Source organism: Mastacembelus armatus, chromosome 1, assembly GCF_900324485.2.
Source record: "Mastacembelus armatus chromosome 1, fMasArm1.2, whole genome shotgun sequence".
NCBI classification, from domain to species: domain Eukaryota; kingdom Metazoa; phylum Chordata; class Actinopteri; order Synbranchiformes; family Mastacembelidae; genus Mastacembelus; species Mastacembelus armatus.
In genome coordinates this window covers 86,569-107,204 of record NC_046633.1, presented here as the reverse complement: position 1 = coordinate 107,204, position 20,636 = coordinate 86,569, and the positions used below count along the sequence as shown (strand labels likewise).

The 20,636-nt window shown below is 44.7% G+C and overlaps 3 protein-coding genes across 5 annotated transcripts; 2 read left to right on the top strand and 1 right to left on the bottom strand.

The window, feature by feature from the left end:
- The first annotated feature begins 2,881 nt into the window (after positions 1-2,881).
- On the top strand, positions 2,882-8,765 carry LOC113128862 (equilibrative nucleoside transporter 2-like). Its single transcript, XM_026304461.1, has 13 exons — positions 2,882-3,003; positions 4,223-4,270; positions 4,375-4,456; positions 4,716-4,867; positions 5,035-5,174; positions 5,354-5,488; positions 5,802-5,899; positions 6,059-6,134; positions 6,224-6,315; positions 6,520-6,628; positions 6,885-6,970; positions 7,334-7,530; positions 8,050-8,765. Exons 1-13 carry the CDS (start codon positions 2,897-2,899, stop codon positions 8,159-8,161), a joined length of 1,434 nt encoding a protein of 477 aa, XP_026160246.1. The 5' UTR covers positions 2,882-2,896; the 3' UTR covers positions 8,162-8,765.
- A 1,185-nt stretch (positions 8,766-9,950) lies between these two features.
- LOC113128325 (galectin-related protein-like) lies at positions 9,951-14,873 on the top strand. 3 transcript variants are annotated; one of them, XM_026303572.1, is made up of 6 exons: positions 9,974-10,067; positions 11,332-11,476; positions 12,969-13,046; positions 13,379-13,467; positions 13,990-14,173; positions 14,540-14,873. In XM_026303572.1, exons 1-6 carry the CDS (start codon positions 10,003-10,005, stop codon positions 14,681-14,683), a joined length of 705 nt encoding a protein of 234 aa, XP_026159357.1. In that variant the 5' UTR covers positions 9,974-10,002; the 3' UTR covers positions 14,684-14,873. The 3 variants fall into 3 exon arrangements, with proteins under 3 accessions (XP_026159358.1, XP_026159357.1, XP_026159356.1); XM_026303573.2 differs by having other exon boundaries at positions 9,951-10,067; positions 11,418-11,476; positions 13,990-14,673; XM_026303571.2 differs by having other exon boundaries at positions 13,990-14,673.
- A 523-nt stretch (positions 14,874-15,396) lies between these two features.
- Positions 15,397-19,576, bottom strand: LOC113127972 (E3 ubiquitin-protein ligase TRIM21-like). Its single transcript, XM_026302950.2, has 2 exons — positions 19,395-19,576; positions 15,397-18,565 (listed from the first exon to the last, which is right to left on the bottom strand). Exon 2 carries the CDS (start codon positions 18,554-18,556, stop codon positions 16,913-16,915), a length of 1,644 nt encoding a protein of 547 aa, XP_026158735.1. The 5' UTR covers positions 18,557-18,565; positions 19,395-19,576; the 3' UTR covers positions 15,397-16,912.
- Positions 19,577-20,636: the final 1,060 nt, after the last annotated feature.

Here is a 20,636-nt window from a genome sequence, read left to right as displayed (position 1 = left end):
AAGCCTCCTTAAAAACTGCAGCCACCTCATCTCACTGTGTGCAATTCTCCAGAGTACTAGTAATTTATTAGAGTTTAAGTGGGACCGCTGGGACTGGACAATGTTTAAGAAATGGTGGGTAATTTATTTTTCAGTTGTCTTGAAAACATGGGCTTAGCATCAGCGCAGAAACCCAGTTTCTCTGGTGCTGGTTTGGCAAACTCTTGCAAAACGTTCACAGCTGAGAATTCAGGGTTCACGGGACAAAACGATTTATTTTGGAGAACTTCTGCTCCTTCCTGTTCTGGAGGAGTCGACAGGGTTCCTTCGGTGTTTTGCTTTTTCCAAACCTGTTTTTTTGTTTCGTTCTCTGTAGTGAAGGATTCTCAAACTTTTATACTGTTGTGTTCAAGGCCTGGAAATCCAGACCTGGAGGAACCCTGACGGAGCAGGAGCCGACAGAACCGTGTCACATGAAGAGTTGATTTCCTGACACGTTTTAACCAGTAACATCCAAACTGTGAAAGCATCAGACTCTCAGCTACGACCCGTCGTTACCAAAGTGAAACAGTTTCTGTTTTGGGAAGTAAACTTTAATTGCACTTCTCTCCTTCAAACAGTCCAATTAGCTTCTTCATCAGGCCTGTGATGATCCAGAGACACAGCTGAATTCGTGTTTTTAGAGACGCACAACATGAAGCATGAACATCAGTTAACTGAACTTTCTGCTGTAGTTTTTTTTTAATCCGCATGAGCTGTTTGTTTCCTCGGAGGCTGAACAGACAGAACGGAACAGAAAATCTGACTCTTGTTTTTTTTTTTTTTATGTCCAAACTGGATTTCCTCCAGGCTTTTATCAGCGGAACCTCTGAGAATCAGAGCCGCAGCACGTGAAGTTTAATTCGCTCGTTAATCAGACGGTGCTTTTCGCATCAGAAAACTGTCTAAAACAAAATCCAGATTTGGGTTGAGGCGGTTTATCTGGTGTGAACTGGCACCAAGTAACGTGTGTTTATCCTGTTCTATTCTGCCTCATTTACCTGAATGCAGGTTGAGGGATTTGTGGGTAATGAAGTCTTAAAGATCCTGTACAGCCATGGTACCTGACAAAGGTGCTTTCAGGTGCTCAGCCAAAGGCGACTGACAGGCAGCAGGTGTGACGTTGAAGCTCAGGTGCGGCGCGTTCGACAGCGTAGCTCCAACCGCCTGCATGGGTCAGAACACCTGTGCAGGTGTTTGTGCCTCCTCCTGCCACGTTTGGCTCCAACATCAGGTTTTCTGTTCCTGACTGAAGTTCAGCTGCTCTGAGCTCCAACCAAACAAAACACCTGTGCAGCTACGGTCACATCACCACCTCCCCTGCTGGTCCATGAACACTACAGGCTGTGAGGTCCCGGTCGGGTCTCATCCACCCAGGCAGCTTCTCTCTGGTCTCCCTGCATTAACCAGCCACACGTTAATATCAGCTTCTGGACAGTTAACTCAGGCTCTTGGGAAAACGGATCAAACAATGACGCCACAGCTGTTCCCAGCTTCTACACAGAGCAGACCCGTGTGAGCAAACCCTGCCGATCCACCAGAACCGAGTTCAGGCGGAACCGAGTCGGAGTCAGGTGGCAGGTGTGACGTGACCGCAGCTTTCCTGTCTCAGCCGAGAACAGAGAGCATCAGCCGACATCACTGGCTGCTTCAGAAGTGCCTACTCCACCTCTGAGCTCTCCACTACAGTGTGCCTACCATACCACTGTGTGTGTGTGTCTGTGTGTGTGTGTGTGTCTGTGTGTGTGTGTGTGTGAATGAGTGTGAGAGTGAGCAGCATGTCTGAGAATCCAAAATGTCTTGAATCCTTCAGACCTGATGTGAATAAAACGTGAAGATGAAGTGACTGGTTTCATTTTGTTTATGTGCTGCACATTTTTAACTCTGAGTCTCGTCGAACCGTCGAACAGACCCTCAGACAGACAGACCCTCAGACAGACAGACCCTCAGACAGACAGACCCTCAGACAGACAGACCCTCAGACAGACAGACCCTCAGACAGACAGACCCTCAGACAGACAGACCCTCAGACAGACAGAACCTCAGACAGACAGAACCTCAGACAGACAGAACCTCAGACAGACAGAACCTCAATATGGAGCGAAGCTTTAGCTGGTTTTCTGCAGTCGGGTCATTTTAAGGCAGCGACTGACTTTACTGCTTCACCATAAACAGACTTCAATGTGACAGCAGAGCTGAGCACAACCTGCTGCTCAGCCTCAGACGCTTTATTACAAAACCAAACTACAGTGGATCATTTGGGAACATGCAGAGCAGGAAAGAAAACAAATATATGTCAAAAGTAAAAAATCTGTTTTCAACTTTGCATTTTTCTAATTCTAAAAGTTTCCATAACTAAAATGAATTAGTTTGTATTGATTTGTTTCTGGTTCCGTCTATACGACAGGCAGAGGATGAAGTTATATTGAAAATAAATTATATTGAAAATAAATTATTTCAGCTTTGACCTTAATCGGACGTAAAGTTTCCACCAGCGTTAACATCTAAAGCTGCTTCATGTGAAATCTGTACATTATTGATTATCAATAAGCTTTAATCAATCAGGTGTAGCTAATGATCACTGTGGTGTGTAATCAATAACACAGCTTCATTCAACTAAAATTTTGAAAGCAGTTTCCAGTTTATGTTACCTGACCCCAGTCCAACCAGTCCCTCATGCCCAGTTTCCCAGTTCCACCACCGGAAGCCCCGTTTCTTTTCCTTGAGTCCTAGACCCGGCCTGTGAGGAAAGGAATCAAGGACAGAGGAGCCAGGAAATATGCCTTACTGCCTGTTACCTGCCTGTTTTTACTACATTGGTCTGACGTCAACATCCAGGCTCTGACGTCAACATCCCGGCCCTCCCACCTCCGGAAGCATGTGCTGCCGCGCGCGGGCTGTTAACGTCTCAGTGTTTGATTCCGCACAGCACCGATCCGGTCCACCTGCCCGTCCGACCCGAGATCAACCCGCTCCGAACCCCAGGTGAGCCCGGTCCGCCTTCTGGACCAGTTCGACTGTTTAAATTGTCCAGTTTTCAAACGGAGGTTTGAATGGGCGCATACACGTGTCGGTGCGGGAGAAGGCGCCTTGATTCAAGTTCACAGGCGGGTTAATAATCAGTTAATAATCATTGATTAGATAATAATTAGACTTTTTACTTCATGTTAATAAGGAAATGATTATTATTGGTGTCTCAGATACTAAACTATAATTATTGATCTAATATTAAAGATACAGGTGATTCATTACAGGAGTTTATAGTTTTAATAACATGTTGAATTCACGTGTCTTTAATACATTAAAAGTTGTTAGTGTTGAAGTACTGAGATACTTTACTGCAGTAACATGAGAAATACTACAGTGTTCCTAGTAAAAGTCCTGCATTCAAAGTGTTACTGCAGTAAAAGTACCAAAGTATCCGAATGTACTTGAAGTATCCAAAGTAAAAGTACTCATTAAGCAGAATGGCCCATTTCACATGAATGGATCTGTTATTATTGATTCTAATTATTGATGATTATTGTGTTTGATACAAATACGAAGGATCATATCTGATAAATAATCAGAACCGCTCACACACTCATACACACTCATACACACTCTTAGCTGCTATTACAACAGGTGTGTTTACCTGGTCTCCTGTAAACTCCTGTAAGCACTTTGAATTGCGTAGTGTATGAAAGGTTCTATACAAATAAATTTGCCTTTGCCTTTAAACATCCAGGTGACTTCCTGTCTTTACCTGAGCAGTCGGCTTCCCCTCTTTGAGAGACTGTGGACACATGGTCATTTGCAAAGGAGCCAACTGGTTTCACTGGTCAGACTCGGGGACAACTGGCACTGGTTTCAGGCAGAAGTTCTGCCTGTAGCAGTTTCAGCTTTGGGCCATCGGCTTCGTTTCCTGCACAGTTTAACATGCTGCTTATTATTTATTGTCTTTGAGCCGGTCTGGATCGGATCATGTTCCCCACATCCAGCGAAGGGTCTGTGTGGCCTGTTTGGTCCACACCATGTTCGGACCTAAACAAACGAACCAGACAAGAACGAGGCTCCTGAGAAAACTGTTAAAGTTAAATAAACAAATCTCAGACTCTAGAAGTCAGTGAGACCAGGTCTCTTTACTATGTCACAGCTGTTGGAAACATTAGCAGAGACACTAAAGCTGCTGCTTCTCTAAAATCTTCTCTCGACTTTAGTGCAGAAACGTCAGGATGTTGAATGAGAAGAAGCAAAGTCCACCTGCCGACCGGTGAGTCCATGATCTGGAATAAAGTGCTAATAGTATTTTCCGAAAACCCGTGGACACGTCTTGACCCTAGTTCAGGTTTTGAAAGTGTTTTTCTGTTTCCACAGTGGCCAGTTCGTAGCCTCCATCGTCTTCTTCCTCGGTCTGGGGACTCTGATGCCCTGGAACTTCTTCATGACGGCCTCTCAGGTTCCCCTCATCACTACACCTTTCATTTCTTAAAGCAGGTCCATGTGTCTCCTGGAGGCAGAGTTTTAGTTTTTAATTATTTTCAATTATTGTGACAAAATTATTATTTCAAACTGTCCTGAAAAGCAGATGAGTGAAAACAAGTTAATAAGAAACTGAAACTGAAACGCTGTCACATCGTTATTGTTCTGTTTTTCCTTAGTGTCTCTGAGTGTCTTAATGTAGTAAAGCGGTGGAACCCTTTGTTCCTCTCTGACAGTATTTCAACGAGCGTCTCACGGTTCTCAACGTCACCTCCAATGGCACATGTGTCACCACACCTAAAAACTACAACTATGACAGCTGGATGGCCTTGCTTTCCCAGCTGCCCCTGCTGCTGTTCACCCTGCTGAACTCCTTCCTGTATCAGTGGTAAGTCGGACTCCGCCACATCCCAGATGCTGTTTTTCTCTCCTAGACCAGATGTTCCCACAGTCTGAACAGACCGAACCAGATGTTCCCGGATCAGGTCCGGGCCACTTGCACATGTGGTCCCAGATCCACAGGGGGTAAACCTCGGTCTTCTCTTCCGTCTGCAGGGTCAGGGAGCGCATCCGTGTGGTCTTCAGCCTGATCGTCATCTTACTCCTCTTCTCCCTCACCGCCGCTCTGGTCAAGGTGCAGATGCAGCCGGACGCCTTCTTCTCTGTCACCATGGCAACCATCTGGTTCATCAACAGTGAGTTATTATCAGTCGGTAAATGTGTGTGAAGTGTTTCCGATGTTTATGTCGTGATTTTCTCAAACTGATCTTCTGGCTCTTTATAAGCCTTGTTTTCATTTATAGGTCATGTGACTCGTGTCAGCTGTGTTAGTTTTCTGATGTGCTGACGTGTGTGTGTGTGTGTGTGTGTGCAGTGTTCAATGCGGTGCTGCAGGGCAGTCTGTTCGGCCTGGTCGGGCTCCTTCCTCCTCGGTACAGCACTCTGTTCATGAGCGGCCAGGGTCTGGCTGGGATCTTCGCTGCGGTCGCCATGCTCTGCTCCATCCTGAGTAAGTACTGAACCTCCCAGCGAGAACCTGCCGTGAGCGGGTACTGGTACTACCTCAGTGGTTCGACACCTGGACCACCTGTGTGGTCTGGTTTTCATGCTGCGGTCGGACTCGACAGCTTAAAGGAGCTGAACGTGGTTTGAGACCAAATACAGATTTGTGAGTTAATCTCAGTCTGATAAACATCTTAAAGTCTCATCACATTTGGAGTCTGACCACGTTTCAGTCCGTCCAGCTGAAACTGTCACGTCCATGTAAGTCGGCTGCTTCTTCTGTGGCTGTAAATGAAGCTGAAGTGTCGGCTGGTCTGCAGGTAACGCGGAGAAGCGCTCGGCTGCGTTGGGATACTTCATCACTCCGTGTGTGGCCACCCTGGGGACTCTGCTGTGCTACCTGCTGCTGCCACACCTGGTGAGGACCCCACGGCCATACCCGGTCCTCTGAGAGTCTCAGAAGGATCTGGGTCCACTGTTCAGTCTTGTCTGATACTCAAAGCAGCCACAGTGAAACTCCAACTTGGGTAAATGTGGTTTATGGAGGAATAAGGTTTTTGTTTCTTCTCCTCTGCAGGAATTTGCTCGTTTTTACCTGAGCAGGGGAGAGTCTGATAACGTGGATCAGTCTCAGGAGTTCCTCAGCAGCTCAGGTCGGTTCCTACGCCTCCGTGTGAGACACTGATCAGCCCTGAGGGTTTTACACAAAGTGACTGACGTGTTTGTTTTATTTTCCGTGAAGACAAAAAGCTGAGCAGCAAAGAGCTGGAGGCCAGTGAGTCTTTCAGTGAGGAGGGTCGGGAGCGCTCGTCCGTCCTGGCCGTCTTCAGGAAGGTCAGGGGTCATTTCTTCTGCTTGTACTTCACAAACCAGTTAAGATGATTGTTACATTGGTATATTACTAGAGTTATATTTTTATTTTGTGCTTCCTGTGTGGGGGTTACTCTGAGCGTCGGCAGTAAAACACTCGAGTCTTTTCTGGTCTCACGTCGTTTTTGGTGGTTTCGCTTCTCAGTTTCTGCTTCCTGTGGTTCTCAGATCTGGATGATGGCCCTGTGTGTGACGCTCGTGTTCACCGTCACCCTGTCTGTGTTTCCTGTCATCACGGTGCGTGTGCAGACTGTCTACAAGGACAACGCTGCCTGGGGTGAGGCACCACTGGGGGCTGATGGGAAATGTAGTTTTGGTTTGTGGAAATGTTGACGAATGAGGCAACAGGAAGGAGGAGCCAAACACAGACAGAGGCAGTGGTGAGGTAACCAGCAACAGTAACCAAGAAAACACAGGAGAGCCAGGACCAGGACCAGGACCAGGATCAGACAGTTCCCATTTGAATTGTTATTGAACAACCTGCTAAGCTACTGTAGTTTGTGCAGTCTGACGTCCTGCTCTCGTCTCCACAGACAAAGTCTTCACCTGTGTTTGCTGCTTCATCGTGTTTAACGTCATGGACCTGGTCGGCCGCAGCGCCCCGTCTCTTTTCCAGTGGGTGAGTGACGCCTCATCTCGTCTCTGCTGCTTTTCTGTCTTAGCTTCATCCCACTGACACTTTTGCTTTGTATGTTTTAAAGTGTTGAGTCTAAACCAGTTCTAGGAAAAGTCTGATCCAAAAACTTAATGGACTTGATGATTTATACGTTTTCTTCTTCTGCAGTTGATCTTGAATTGAATTTGAACGTACGTTTAGAAACGTTCCCTTGAGAACTTAAATTCAGCAGATGCTCTTTGTCCACCTTTGATTTATACTGAAGCTGATTCAGGCGTTTTAATAAAACCTTTGTTGCTAACCCCGACTCTCTGTTTACTCTAGTAACTGATTATTGATGAATTCTTCTTCTACTCCACGTTGCAGCCGTCGAAGAGGAGCCCTCTGTTTCCCGTCGTCGTCTTGTCTCGTCTGGTCTTCATCCCTCTGCTCATGACGTGTAACGTCAAGGACTCCAAGCTCACCGTCCTCTTCAGTCACGACTGTGCCTTCGTCGTCATCATCGCCCTGTTCGCCTTCTCCAACGGATACTTGGCGAGTCTCTGCATGTCCTACGCGCCGCAGTGAGTCTGCAACAGGAAGTGATATGTCGCTGTGTGTGTGTGTGTGTGTGAAGTTGTACAGATACAGTACATTTGTTTGTTTGTTTTTTTTTTTGTTGTCTTTGAAGGAAACACAAAGTTACGGTTCTTTCAGTTTTTCCTTCCGTCTCTGCTGGTCCAGGTCTGACCTCTGACCTCTGTCATACAGACCAGATCTCGACCTTTGCAGGAGGTTGGCAGATATTACCTGCAGGTTATGAGTAAAGGTTCTGGCTGAAGTTGATGTTTCTGTCTTGGTCTCCCCTCCCTCCTGCCCTTTAATAACCCCTCCCTTTCCTGTCACCTGATACCTCTCCGTCCACCTGCTCACCTGTTCCTCGTTCACCTTGTCCCACAGTCTGTCCATCCTTACTAACCTGCCAACTTCAAACTGCTGAGCCCTGAAAGTCTTGAGTTGTGGATTTGAGTCCAGAATGACCATAATTCAGATTCCTGTGTGTCGTGGTGGACGTGCTGTGACCGTGTGCGTCTGTCCTCCAGGTTGGTGCGCTCTAAGGACGGCGAGACGGCCGGGTCTCTGATGCCCTTCTTCCTGGTGCTGGGTCTGGCTCTGGGAGCGTCTCTCTCCTTCCTGCTGGGAAAACTGGTTTAGACGGCTGGGAGGAGTAAGACCTGCTGAGATTTTATCGATCCTCATTTGGTCATTTGGTCACAGGTGGTGAAGCCTGAGCTTCGTCGTGTTGAGGACAAAAGGGAGAAATAAAGCACTTAGGTTTTTTTAACTTACATTTTAAATTTGAATTGAAGTTTCTACTGCAATATTATTATTACTATTTGTTTTTTATATATGTCTATTTTTATTATGACTGTCATGTTAACGTTATTTCAGTCTGAGTTCAAACATCAACTCAGACTTTTATTATTTTGATTTGATGAAAATGGATTTTTGATTAAATTAAAACCAAAAGTGACGTTTCCAAACAGATATGAAGAGCTGATGTCCTGAATCCTGTTGTTATTATGTTTCAGAGCCTGTTGGTCACTGGATGTTTGTTCACTTTACAGTTTATGTTTTTATTTTTAAACTGTATTTATGGGGACCTTTTTTTTTCTGCTGGACCTGTTTGCACTTCAGACTCTTGACGCCTTCAGAAGCAGATGATATTTTCTTATTTATATTTTCTATGATGCATTATTGTTTTTTCATAAACTTAGTCATTTCCTGTGTGCTTTCATAATTAAAAGTGCTGAACGAGTCAGGTCTGTCCTGGATTTATTGGCAGGTTCAAAACATGGGTCACTTCAGTCCACATCAGCCTGTACCTGGTCCGACCAGTTGTGATGTTCACATCCAAAGTCTGAGTGAAGACCTGGTTTTATGACTCGGGTCACTAAATACTCGCTGCTTCCTGCTGACACAGTCAGTAATTATGTTTTTAGAGAAGAGAAATAAATTATGTTTCAAATATCTTTGAAATACTCGGCACCAACAGGATGTTCGATCCCTGGACTCACTGGTCCACATGTTGAAGACACTCAACCCCAAGTTGCCCCCGATGGATGTGTGTGTGTGCACAAAGCATCTGAGTGTATTGTGTTTCTATACAAGTATAAACTTCGTGATACAAAAATATAAATAATTTTAGTTGATTTCTAATAATTTAGTCTGTTTTCATTTAGCATCACTTTGTGTTTTAATAGTTTTGTGTCATTTTCTGTTTCCTGTGATTCAGCATCTTGTAGTTTAGTATTAAATTATTCAGCATCAGCCTACATGTCTGTGGTTATTAGCATCTGTCTGTAGTTATTAGCACCTGTCTGTGGTTATTAGCATCTGTCTGTAGCTATTAGCATCTGTCTGTGGTTATTAGCATATCTCTGTGGTTATTAGCATCTGTCTGTAGCTATTAGCATCTGTCTGTAGCTATTAGCATCTGTCTGTGGTTATTAGCATCTGTCTGTAGTTATTAGCATCTGCCTGTGGTTATTAGCATCTGTCTGTAGTTATTAGCATCTGTCTGTAGTTATTAGCATCTGTCTGTGGTTATAAGCATCTGTCTGTAGTTATTAGCATCTGTCTGTGGTTATTAGCATCTGTCTGTGGTTATTAGCATCTGTCTGTGGTTATTGTCCATGTGTTCATTTTGTGTCAGTGATGATTTTACATCTTTCTGTTTTCTTCTGTTTGTCAGTTTGTGTCTAGAATATTTGAGCGTCGTGGTTTTGGATGTTTCTGTCTGACTGTTGGCTTTAACACTAGTTAGTAGTTAATATATTAGACTCTATGTTTCCTCCACACTGTGGGCGATGACGTTTGTAATGCAGGTACAGCAGAAACACACCGACTCTCTACACTCGGTGCACGTGGAGCGTTTTGTTCTGCTGTTTCCTCCAGCTCGGCCTTTTCCTTTGACCTCATGTCCTGCTTCCTCCCTTTCTCCAGCTCTTTGTGGAGACAGAGAGGAAAAGTGGCGACAAGGCAACAACTGAAGCATGAAAGAAAACATCACCACAGATAAAACATTTCCAGAAGGAGCTTCGTACCTCGACCACATCTGGTGAGTGTCTTCGTTCTTGTCAGATGGTTTCACCAAAATGCTGCTGAAACAAACCTAAACATGGAAATGACAAAAACTGTCAGTGAGCAGCTGTTTCAGGAAATCACTGAGAGTTTAAAGGGTTTGGACGGAGCTGGAACCAGTGGGCTCAGAGCTAGAACCAGTGGGCTCAGAGCAGGAACCAGTGGGCTCAGAGCTAGAACCAGTGGGCTCAGGACAGGAACCAGCGGGCTCAGAGCAGGAACCAGCGGGCTCAGAGCTAGAACCAATGGGCTCAGGACAGGAACCAGCGGGCTCAGAGCAGGAACCAGCGGGCTCAGGACAGGAACCAGTGGGCTCCCATGGATTTTGAGCAGAGCCAACTTTTTCCCTGAACTAATACTTTGACAAGAATCTACAGCCTGTCCTCAGGTCTGTGGGGCTGAGCTAAATGCTAACATGCTGATGCTAACAATGTATAATATTTAGCACAGTCAGTGGTAAAATCTACTAATTAGTCCATCTGAGACTGAACGTTGGCAGTTTTGCAGGTTTTTGGTCATAAAGCAAATTTTTGGACTAATCAGGTGAATGATGATTCAGGACAGTTGGAATATTTGACTTGTTATTGGATAATATTTGTCTTCTAGACGTCACAGTGAAGATTGTTTTAAAGCTGTTTATTTGTTTATGGCTTGTCCTTTTGTTCGTCCTGTTAAAGAAACAAAATCCCATTAACTGGAACAGTTGAACCTAAAACTGGATGTTGAAAACTGTTAGCTTAGCATTTAGCTTGTTGAGCTCATACCTTGTTAGGTTTTGATTCCTGGGTGTGTTTACTGAGCTGCTCAGATAGAAAACAGGAACTTCAACACATGTTCATACTTTGTACAGTGGAAGCCAAACATCAAGGTGCAGTGAAATGCATTATGGGTTCACAGGTTCAAATGAGCTGCAGCTGCATGACCCCAGTGACGTGACCTTTGCCCTCTGTTATCAGACACGTAGGTCAATATATGGACTATCCCACAAACCCTTTTATTGTTAACAGGAAGAACCAGACAGTCTGTTGCTGTTGGAATAAATACAAGGTGTTTCTGCTGAGAAACGTTCACTGACCTGAAGCAGATTAAGTTTTGGGGTTTTGCCTGAAGCTGCAGCTTCACAATAGACTCAGCTGTTCCTGACCTGAGAGGCAAAGGCATGCAGGGCAGCTGATTAGTGTGTGTGTGTGTGTGTGTGTGTGTGTGTGTGTGTGTGTGTGTGTGGGAGGGTAATGAGGCAGGTTGTGGGTTTTACGTCAGAGTCAGATCCAGACAACAGGAGACGTTGGAGGCAGAAAAACTGGCCCTGCAGCTCATTTCTCTGCAGTTTGTTTCCTGCAGGTCGACATGGCTGAAACACACAGAGTGACGACGCAGGGCAGGAAGGTGAGTTCACACACCTGAGCCACGTTTACACCAGAGGACACACTGACTGAGAAAACTGCTCTGAGTCTGGTTATTGTTCGGGTTTCACACTTTGACAGAACTTTGCTGGTAGCCTCAAACTGGCTGTGATAAGCCGCAGAATTACCAAAATAAAAGCCTAAGGTCTGTACGGAGCAACATATGGTACACAATAGTACACAATGTACTGGTGGAAGTACTCAGACCTCTACTGAAAATACTAAAAGAGTAAAGTACTACAGTGTAAAAATGATCTGTTACAAGTAAAGGTTCTCCATTCAAGAAAGTACTGAAAGTATTCACATCGACATATACCTGAAGTACCAAAAGTAAAAGTCAACAGGCAGAAAGTTTTTCATATATTTCTATGTGACTGGATGTTTCCATTGAAAACTTCAAATACAGTATTTGACACATTATTGATGCTGCTGCCAATCACGTATTATGTAGGTCCAATCCTACATAAGTACTGCATTAAAGAAGTAAAATGAACCCAAAAACATCTTGGACAGGGACTGTTGTACTGCATCATTAGTACTTTTACTTTTGATACTTTAAGTGCATTTTGGTGATCACACACTTTTGCTTACATAGGATTTGAATGCAGGATTTCTACTTGTAGTAGTTTTACAGTGCGGTACTGCTGCTGTTGAAGTACCTGAGTATTTTCACAGTGCGGTACTGCTGCTGTTGAAGTACCTGAGTATTTTCACAGTGTGGTACTGCTGCTGTTGAAGTAACTGAGATGGGTACCTGACAGATTTTTTGACCAGGACTAGACTTAGTTTAGTTCTGACCCTGTTAAAGGGTAAAACCTCAGTACATGAGTGTCTGAGCTAAAAGGTTCAAACCATCATGGCTGAGAGGGACGAAGTGTTTCTAACCCAGTTTTTCAAAGTGTTTCAGTCAAAGCCACAACGAGGACAAAATACATTTGCTCTGTCCTCCTTGTTTCTGGATGACAGGACAGTGGGTGAGGAAAACTGAGGTGAGGCAGACAAAGACAGAAAATACTCTATTTGTTTTTGAGGGACTTAGAAAACCTCAGGGACCCAGACAGCTGCCGTGTGGGCCGCCCCAGCAGTCGGAAAGTCTTCGGTGTGTTGACTTGACCGAAGCAGCAGGTTTGTACTTTGGACTTTCTCCGTGTTACTGAGCATCTGACAGCTGCACATTAGGGGTTGGATTTGATTGGGTCCGGATCTGTGTTTGGAAGCTGTTAAAGTGCTGGTTTGTGTCCACACTGACGTTATTCAGAATTTGTGTTTTTTTTAAGTCTTCACTCTTATTGTTACACTTCACGTGATGAACATGAGCTGCTTTTATTTTGAAGGCGAACCTGAGTCTTCACACGTTGGTCACATGGTGCGAGAGTCTCTGTGGTTGTGTCGACTTTATTCAGTCACTTGTCACAAGTCAACAACATCAGGCCCCAGATCAGATGAATTAAAATGCTTTTCCTTCCTCCTGCCAGAGATGGACTGTTCCTCAGAGACACGGGGCTGATGGGAGTAAAGCCGGAGCTCGCTGCTCCGACGCTCAGACACATCTGGTAAGTTTTAAGTTCATGACCTGAAAATGAAAATGAGTTAAAAATGCTAAAAGTCCATAACCAGTGTGGGCAAATAAATCCTGACATTATATTCTAATATATAATAACATCATATATAAATCACAGTCAGCAGCAAAAATGTATCTTAGAAATTAGAACATAATTGTCAACATTATTAAATATTGTGTGTTTTTCTTGTAGTTTTTTTCAATTCTACATTTTATTCTCGTGTCTTTGCAGCATTTTTCTTCAAATATTAAATATTTGTTCTCAAAGTCTCCCCTGGTTCTCGTTTCCTTCTAAATGCAGCATCTTCCACTTTGTGTGTGCAGGCTGTTCCTTTCAGAGGTCATATCTCAGGGGGGATGCAGCCGGGGAAGAAGGTTGTGGTGGTGGCTGTTGTCGACTCCCGTCCTGACAGGTCAAACCTTCTTTCCCCTCGATATCAATAAAACCTGATTTGATTTCGTCCTCGTTCCTTCCACTTTCCCGCAGCAGGATCAGATCAGATCAGATCAACTTTACTCAGGAACGTTCAGGAGTCTGACAAGTCAGTTGTCCAAGTGGTCTGATGACGTCCTGGTCTTTCCTCCAGTGTCGTCAGGCTAAAGTTCCCACTGGATCAATACTTTGATCAATACTTTGATCCATCGGTTGTTCTGAACACACATGGGCAGATGATTAGTCAGTTCTCTCAGCATATTTACGCTCAGTGAACAAATGGACCAAGTGTCATAACGTCTTATAAAACCATCAGAACCTAAACTATAACAGGCCGATCTGAGTCACAGAAACTGACCTGAGAACTGTCACGTGTTGATGTTTTCCTCAGTATCAGAAGTGACAGTTGTTACAACAGGCTACCTGAGGCTTTATGGACGCTACATGTTGGTGTATAAATAAATCAGTTTGTCAGATTTGTGTTTGTTCGTTCCTCCATCAGGTTCTACGTCGCCCTGACCTGTGGTTGTGGAACAAACAGGGAGCCTCCGCCTGACGTGGCTCTGGAGCTCTGCGTTCGATTCCGAGACCAACAAGTCCTACGAAGGGCCTGTGTGTCTGGATCGTGGGGCGACGTGGAGGGAGCCGTCCCCTTCTTCCCGTTCATCAGGGACCAGCCGTTCAAGGTGACAGTTCAAGGAGACAGTTCAAGGAGACAGTTCAAGGAGACAGTTCAAGGTTTCATTTGGTGCATCTGCTTTGTTCTGATGCTGGTACTTTTACTTTTGATACAGGATTTTTACTGTTATTTCTACTTCTACTGCAGTAACAATCTCAGTACTTCTTCCACCAGCTCAGACTGGGCCCCCACTGCTGTAAAATAAATAAAAACACGTATATATATTTTCAAAAACCCTAAAATCTTCAGAAAACTGTAAAATCTGAGTCCATTAGAGACCTGACGACATTTGACCCGGCTGTTCTGAGTGAGCTGTAATGTTGGACCATCAGTCTGTTGTGAAGTGACCAAACATCCACCTGTGTCTCTGCAGCTGGAGATTCACTGTGAACACGGTCGGTTCCGTGTCTTTGTGGACGGACAGCAGCTGTTTGACTTTTCCCACAGACTGACGTCACTCAGAGACGTCGACACGTTGTGGATCAAAGGAAACGTCACCGTCACCAAACTGGCTTAAGGTGAAAAACTAACCAGTCTGACCACAAACATCTGTCAAACATCTGGACCGGAACTCAGTCTGAGTCCACATCCCAGGCCTGGGTGTTTCCATCAGACCTGCTGTTTGACCCATGTCTGTCAGGCACATGGACCAGGTGTGAACCCCCTGAGCTCCTAAACTGCCACCATGCACAGACCGAACTGACGTGAAGAACAACAACATAATTTGTGCTCAGGTTCCTCCAAAGCTGCTGGGTTCCCATATGTTCCTTCCAGTTTGGCTCCATCAGAAGCTTCTCCATAAATGTCCAACCAATGTGAAGCGTCCTGGTCTCTCCACTGCCCCCCCTCCTCCGTGTTGATGTTTCCCACACTGAATGATGACGACAGGCGACATGTGCAGAGGAGGGAGACGTTAAAACGACCACATGGATTCTGATCTGACCGTTCTGACGGAGCTCGCACTCTCACACATCGGACAGGAATCGGATCCAGGACCACATATGCAGGTGGCCCAGATCTGGTCTGAGAACTGATCTGGTTTGGTCTGTTCACACTGTGGGAACATCAGGACTGAGTCAGTGGAGGGAAAACAGCAGAAACTTCAGCTGTGAAACTTCAGAAATGACCCATGAACCATCATCATCATGTGAACGTCTTGTTTTTATTTGTAGATCATGAAACATGGATTTATCATCAATACTGAAGCTTTAAATCAAATCTGACAAATTAACATCATTAAAAAAACATTTACATTTAGTTTTTAGCTTCAGGTCCAACATTTGTGTGTGTGTGTGTGTGTGTGTGTGTGTTAGTTACCACTGATTTTCTGATGTGGATTTTAATATGATGTTAATGAGGTACAATAACACGTATAGAGCTAAAGCATTGTGTTATTATACTGTTATTTTAGAAGAAAAAGTCAGAATAAAGTCACAGTTTTATAAGAAAATGTCCTAAAATCTAATTCTTCTTCTTCCAAATATCTTCAATGATTGAAATGGATTTAATTTAAGGTTTATCAGTAAATTGAAATCATTGAAATCCATTTCTATGGAAGGACTCCCACAGCTTCAGTCATGGAGCCGACTGGGAGAATTTCCTCATGTTTACAAGAAAGTGCTAAAGAAATAATTTCAGTACGTGAACTAGACGTCGGTTGCTGTTTTCGTCAGGTTCTGCCTGGGATAAGACAGGAAGTCCAACACAGAGTTTAATCTGGAGACACAAAGAGCAGCTGGACTGCTGCTGTGCCACAAAACTGACCTTAAGATCACAATTTAAATGTGGTTAAAGACCATGAACAGTATATTGGAGGAGCCGCTGCTGTCTGAGACAATACTTTGTCATCTTTTAGAAGCATCAAACCATCCTGATGCATTTGAACTATATCCACAGGACTCAACACCCACTGAAGCAAAACCTCCTCCAGGTCGGACCCTGTGGTGGACGAGGTATTTAGATCCTTTACTTTGGTGAAAGTCCTGCATTAAAACCTTATTGAAGTCAAAATATATTGAAGTATTATCAGCCAAATATACTAAATGTATCAGAAGTAACAGCAGGAAACTGGTCGCTGTCAGTGTGTTACTGGTGTATCTGATGTTTGTGCTGCATTTATGTACATGTTAAACTTTACTGCTGTAGTTGTTACACTGTGCAGCAAAACCATGTTTAGTTTAGTGACACTGCATTTTCCAGCTGATCCCAAGTGTTTTCTATTTTAAAGAAGCAGCATATTTATCCTAAAGCAACATTCATCCTTCCATTTATCAGAAAAGATGGAAATCACCAAATCTGAAGGTGAATCATTTCAAAGACACGTGTGTTTGTGCAGCAGCATGAAGAACTTTAGGGATGTGGTGCTTTGTTTGTGTTGTTTGTGTGTGAGGTGTGGGACCATCCTCCGCCCCGTGTCCTCTGGACTAACGTCCCACCGCTGAACCATATTCAGATGGAAACGGGTTCAGACTGTCGATGAACACGTGTTCCCTTAAATCCCAGTGAATCTTTTCCTCTGGAACGTTCTCACTCTGAGGTTTGATCCTATTTAGAGGCCACTGATGTGACAGAAGAATAATCAGCCTGTCATTGTTGGTTGGTTGGTTGGTTTCTAATCCATTGCCATAGTATTGATGGCTGTGCCAGTGTTGTAGTAGAAATCCTTTGGTATATCTGTGCACAGTGGTTGTCAAAGCTACAGATTCATAAATGTTTCTATTGGCGGCAAATCTTCATCATAAACTGATCAGACAGTTTGATTGACAGGACAGATGATCAGAGGAGCAGAGTTTTTACCACCATCATTATTACAGGGACTGAAGAACGGGTAGAGTTTCTCAGTGAAGGAGCAGCCAGTGAAGGAGTAGATAAGAGCTGCAGCATCTACGTCATAGAAGGAGACCAGACCCTCCTCATAATCCACAAACACCCCCACCTTCTCAGGACCAGACCTCAGGGAGAGACGGACTGAAGGGCCATCAAGAGCTTCATATTCATTTCCATTTCTCAACCATATAGTCCAGAAACCATTTTTAGGGCTCAGTGTGATTTCTCCCTTCCTGTTGATAGACTCTCTGGCCACTCCTAAATCCCACTTAGTCTTTCCTTTAACCTGAACCTCAAAGTAAAATCTGCCTGAAGAGAAACTCTGCTTTCCTAAGACATTAGAACCGGTAGAAAATCTCTCTGGGTTGTCTGGAAGTTTTTTCTTCACATCACTGTGACTCACTTGTTTCCCATCATCAGACAGGATGAGTTTACAATATGCTGTATGAGGATCCAGAGTCACATCCACTTCAAACTGCTGGACCCTCTTCAGCTCAGCCTCAAACAGCTTCTTCGTCTCTTTCCTGAGTGTGTCCTCCAGCTGAGCCACAGCTCTCACCACAGTCTCCTCATGCGATGGAGGACGGACTCTGACCTCTGTCCAGTCCTTGGTGGGTGGAGCAGCTTTCAGGGAGGAGAAGCTTTGGAGGAGGTGGAGGTGGTCTTCAGAGCGTGAGAGCTGCTCCACCTCAGTGCTTCTCTTCATCAACTCAGAGATTTCCTGTTCCAGGTCTTTGATGAAACCTTCAGCCTGTTTCTCTGTACTTTCCTGTTGCTCTTCGATCTCCTGTATGAGCTGCTCCAGGCCTCTCTCGACAGACTCCATCAGAGCAGTGAAGACCTGAAGACCTTCTGCTGTCTCTCTGTCTGCAGCTGCTTTACTGATCCTCACTGACTCTTTGAGCTCCTCAATCTTCACTCGTCTCTTCTGGATCATTTTCTGAATTTCAGCCTGTGTCTTCCCCAGCTCTGCCTTCTTTCCTTCACCTTCTTCTTTCAGAGGAACAAACTCATGTGTCCTGTGGTCTAAAACAGAGCAGAGCGTGCAGACACATGTCTGGTCAGTCTTACAGAACAGCTCCAGAGGTTTATCGTGCTTCCTACACATCCTGCCTTCCAGGTTGTCCACAGGCTGGATCAGCTGATGCCTTTTCAGAACTAAAGCTGTCAGATGAGGCTCCAGGTGAGTCTCACAGTAGGAGACCAGACACACCAGGCAGGACTTCAGGGCCTTCAGTTTGGTTCCAGTGCAGACGTCACAGAGAACTTGTCCTGGTTTGGCAGCTTGTTGGTCTGAGCTGCTGCTGCTGGCTTTGTGTTGAGCTCCATGTCTGAACTCAGCAACCATCCCAGAGATGAAGGTGTTGATGTGCAGCTCAGGTCTTGGGTTGAAAACCCTTTTACACATTGGACACTGGCACCTGTCATTAACATCCCAGTGTTGGTTGATGCAGTTCTTGCAGAAGTTGTGTCCACATGGTGTGGAGACTGGATCAGTGAACACATCCAGACAGATGGAGCACAGGAACTGGTCTTCAGATCTCAGACAGCTGGCAGCAGACATGTCTACACACTGAGGACAGAAGTAACAGGATTAACTCATTTCTCATAACTGGATCAGAAAGTAGTCAGGAGTCTGACAATAATGATGTCAGGGACAAACATGTTGAATGGCAGGAAGAACTGGAAAGTGAACAACATCAAGAATCCTCAGGTGACAACGCTCCACCAAACTAAAAACAAAACACAGACATTGAAATATTTGTATTTGGAAAAAAATAAAGAAATAATAAAATTAGTCTCCTCAGCTTTGGTTGATGTTTTTTCATTGGGCTCTGGGGGGCGGAGCTAAGGGACCTGGTTACCACATGTTCTGCTTATCATTTGCATATTTAGTATGAAGCACAGTTCAGTCTGACTCCTGTGTTGAAAACATCTTCAACTGTCTTTAATAAACACACTGAGGCTGCTCATGTCTCAATACTGTCTGTGCTCAGTTCATGGTGATGACTGGAGCCACCTTAAAAAAGGAAGCCTGCTGAAGTTGTTCATGGCATTTATGATTGACGGACACAGGTGTTTCCACCAAGGAGTGTGTGACCATTTCATTGGTCCAGCCCTTCTTAGCCCCCCCCCCCTCAGAGCCCTCCCTCCGCACCAAAAGTGACGGAAAAGTGAAACTGACAAAAACATTTGGCATCAAAATAAAAAACACTGACCTGAACAAAAAGAAAAGATGTAGTTTTTATTTCACAATGTCTGAAATTGTCAAATGTCAAACTCAGGACAAATGTTTCAATGTCAGTGTTTTATTTTTTAGTTTGGGTTTTGTTTTCAGAGGCAAAGTTTATTTTTCAGAGCCAAAGCTGAAGAGTCTCTGTTCCGGCTCCTTCTGTACTCACCAGTGTTTCCAAAGTCTCTGCTGTTTTGTGGACAAAGATCTTTGAGCTCAGTTTATTTTCCTCCACACAGAAACAGACTCGTCTCGGCTGCAGCTCTGCTCTGGTTCTGACTAACTTTCTGTTTGACCTGAGCCATGTGACGTTGGAGCTGCCCTGGGTTGCCAGTTCTGCCGCCTCATCCTGCAGCTGTGTTCTTTAGATGTGATTAGAACATCTGGCCCAGGATGAATTGACCCTTGAAGAAGACTTTTACCTCTTTAACCTACTTTTCTCTGTCAGGACAGACCTTCCAGACTCAGTGTTCACATAGACTCTACTGGTTGGTCAGTCCCAGATGTTTGTGTTTCCTAATCTGGATAACCTTCCTCCCAAATGACACAGTGGCCAAATTTAGAACTAGTCCCATCAACAAGTAGGTTAGCCTCCAAAATGAGAGGTCTGGTGGTTTGTATGAAGAGCATGGCCTGGGATGGAGTCAGATTCCAGGCCTGAATTATTGTTTCGGTCCAGCCCTGAATCCCATCATCAGAGCAGAGTCCAGCTCAGTGTTTGTCCTGTGATGTTCTGATGTTTTCATGTCATTCTTGTTGTAGAACAGAGGAGGAGGTAGAGAGGTGTGTGCAGTCTGTCCATGCCTTTAACCAACTCTCCTCCCTCTGATGTGATGGCGACCTCTGCTGGACTCAGGGAGGACCCGCATCTGGCTGCTACAGAGCTCACAGACTGAGACGCTCATGTCTGAATCAGCTCCTGAGTCACTGTAACTGTGTCTGTCTGCTGTTTGCTGCTGAGCAGGTAGTGGACAGTGGATTTATCAGGGACCAGACTGAACCAGGCAGGAAACGTGCTGCCAAACCAAAACCAGGAGCTAAAAGAGGCTAAAAGTGTCTGTGTGTTGATCACTCTGAGCTTTCACGTGATTTAACATGATCCATTGTTCATACGAAATATATTTATTAGTGCATCTTTAAAAACAATGTTCAATGCTGCTTCACAGCCTGGAGCCTCTGATCCTCTAGTTGTTGTTGGAGCAGGTGAAGTTTGGACTTTTCAGCCTGAAGCTCCTTTTCCTGCTTCAGGTTTCTATCTCTCACCTGGAACTGATTTTGGAGAAGATCCTGTGTCTTCAGATTTCTTAGTCAGCTCTGGTTTTTCCTTGTTTCTGCTGCCAGCTTTAGTTTGCTGTTACGGGCAGAACTTGTCGGCTCCTCAATGTTGTTCTTCAACTCTGTTCTCCTCCTC